At 35.9% G+C, this 2,327-nt stretch overlaps 1 protein-coding gene across 1 annotated transcript; it reads left to right on the top strand.

The window, feature by feature from the left end:
- The first annotated feature begins 6 nt into the window (after positions 1 to 6).
- LOC125199018 (probable ADP-ribosylation factor GTPase-activating protein AGD13) lies at positions 7 to 427 on the top strand. The gene has a single exon (XM_048097210.1). The coding sequence runs from the start codon at positions 23 to 25 to the stop codon at positions 329 to 331; it is 309 nt and encodes a 102-aa protein (XP_047953167.1). The 5' UTR covers positions 7 to 22; the 3' UTR covers positions 332 to 427.
- Positions 428 to 2,327: the final 1,900 nt, after the last annotated feature.

Genomic DNA, 2,327 nt, shown 5'->3' with positions numbered 1-2,327 from the left:
ATGGAATCCATCACACGTCGTAATGATCCTTTCGTGTCTGAAACCACAGGAAGTTTATGACTACGACACGTTCTCTGCGGATGATATAATGGGGGAAGTCGAGATAGACATTCAGTCTATGATAACTTCTGCTACTGCATTCGGGGACGTTGGAACGTTCGAGAACATGCAGATCGGGAGATGGCTGAAGTCGAATGACAACGCGCTGTTGGAAGACAGCACAGTGAATATTGTGGATGGGAAGGTGAAGCAGTTAGTATCTTTGAAGCTGCAAAATGTGGAATCTGGAGAAATACATCTTGAGCTGGAATGGATGCCTCTTGATCAATAATAGCAGTACTATATAAATTGTTGTGTTTTATATGTTAATATAGATTTGTTAATTTTTTTCCTAATTGTTATTTGAAAGAGAAATATTCAAAGTCTAGGAGCCAGGAGGGTTATTTTTCTTTATTTACTTTTATATAATCGGTAAATTTTGGTATTTTATGTGAATCACTCTATAAAAGCTTATTTATCAAAAATATTTTACATAAAAAACAAAGTTTGAAATCTGATTTGTAGAATCAGAGCATGGATTTCTTGGTTAGTAACATATATTATTGCTTATAAGGATAGTTCTGTCTTTTTGATGAAATCGAAACTAATACGGGAATGGAAAATTCCGATAAATTTGGGCGATGATTCATGATATTTTTCTCCCACTCCGCAATAACTCTTTCCCACTAACTTGAAAACAGAATCACCATTCTCTCTCCCCAATCGACCTTTCTCTCTTTCCCTCTTTTATTCAATTACCGATTTCATTCCTAATTCACAATAAACCCATTACTAATTTACAATAAACCCTAGGTCAGTGGCGCATTCTGCTAGGCATCTCGCGACGAAGCTCCGAAATTCACCACGTTGGGCAAGTCATCGCTGGTTGTTCATCGCCCGACGCTTCGGCCTCATGCTCGTGATCTTTGGGTCCGATTTCCGATTAATTATTGCTTAGTCTGACTGTTTAGTGGTTATTTAGATTCTATTGCTTATTTTTGAATTGCTTATTGCTTATTTTTGAATTGCTCATTGCTTATTGCTACATCACGTTGCCCTAAGCAATCCTAAATTTCCAATTCACCACCATGATTCGAAAATTCGGATTGCTTATTGCTTCTGTTTATTGTTGTTGCTTATATCGAATTGTTCATTGCTAATTGCCTACACGGGCTGTTGTTGCTTTGCACAATAATGTAGATTTTCGATTGATTATTGCTTAGTCTGATTGCGTAGTGCTTATTTAGGTTTTATTGCTTATTGATTATTGTTCTATTGCTTATTTTCGGATTGCTTATTGCTTATTGTATATGTTGATTGGTTATTGCTTGTATTGCGTCGTTAGTTGCTAATTGCCAGAACGGGTTGTTATTGCTTTGCATAATAATGTGTTTGCAATTGCTTATTTGTACCTAATATTTGCTTTGTTTGTGGTGGCTCCATTTAGGATCTATAATTGATGACCTCCTGGAATGCATTGTATGACTTGGTGCTTGCTTGTTACGTCTTTGAAATTGCTTGATAAAGAGATTGGTATTTATTATGGTTGCTACATTTAAAACTTATTCTTCTTGGCTTGGATTCATATGCTGTGAATCTGGTTAGGTGTGGTTTGCTATCGGATATATGTCCTTTTTTTTAAATACGGGATGACTTTGGGTGTGGTTCCTCAAAACCAATGACGCCTGATTGAGCCTTAGTAATTGCTTGGTTCTATTATATTGTTGGCTTGGTTGGAAACTGATTTTTTTTGCTTACTAATGACTGGAAATTTGCTTGTTCACAAGATATTATCTGATTAGAATAATGACGTTTGTGTGCGTAATAATGGATGGGTCATTGTTTGTTTCTGCCATATGAGTTGCTTGCTTAACAATTAGTTTTGTAAATGCTCAAAAGAAGTATTAGTTTTGTTTGTATTTATTTTGGTCGTGCAACACAGGACGCAATTATACAATGCTGAGAAAGAGGAAGACAACCGAAGAGCTTGAGATAGAAGAGGAATGCGAAAGACAATTTGCAGAAGCTCAAAGTCGGTCTGAAAATGAGGGTTGATCAGGGAAAAATTCTGATAAAGACAAATAACTATGAATGGTGAATGATATTTTTTGAATGTTGAAAAGATGGCGGCAGAGTGCCCCAAACATTGAATAGTGAATGCTATTGTTTTAGAAAAATGACAATAACTTTGTTTTGTTTTGTTTTGTTAGGAATATTGGTTTATTTTGGTGTAGTCACGGGTGGTTTCAGAATTTCTTTTGTGGTTGTACTGTTTGCATATGACCTGC

Source organism: Salvia hispanica, unplaced genomic scaffold (assembly GCF_023119035.1).
Source record: "Salvia hispanica cultivar TCC Black 2014 unplaced genomic scaffold, UniMelb_Shisp_WGS_1.0 HiC_scaffold_354, whole genome shotgun sequence".
NCBI classification, from domain to species: Eukaryota; Viridiplantae; Streptophyta; class Magnoliopsida; order Lamiales; family Lamiaceae; genus Salvia; species Salvia hispanica.
This window is presented reverse-complemented; position numbering and strand designations above follow the sequence as displayed.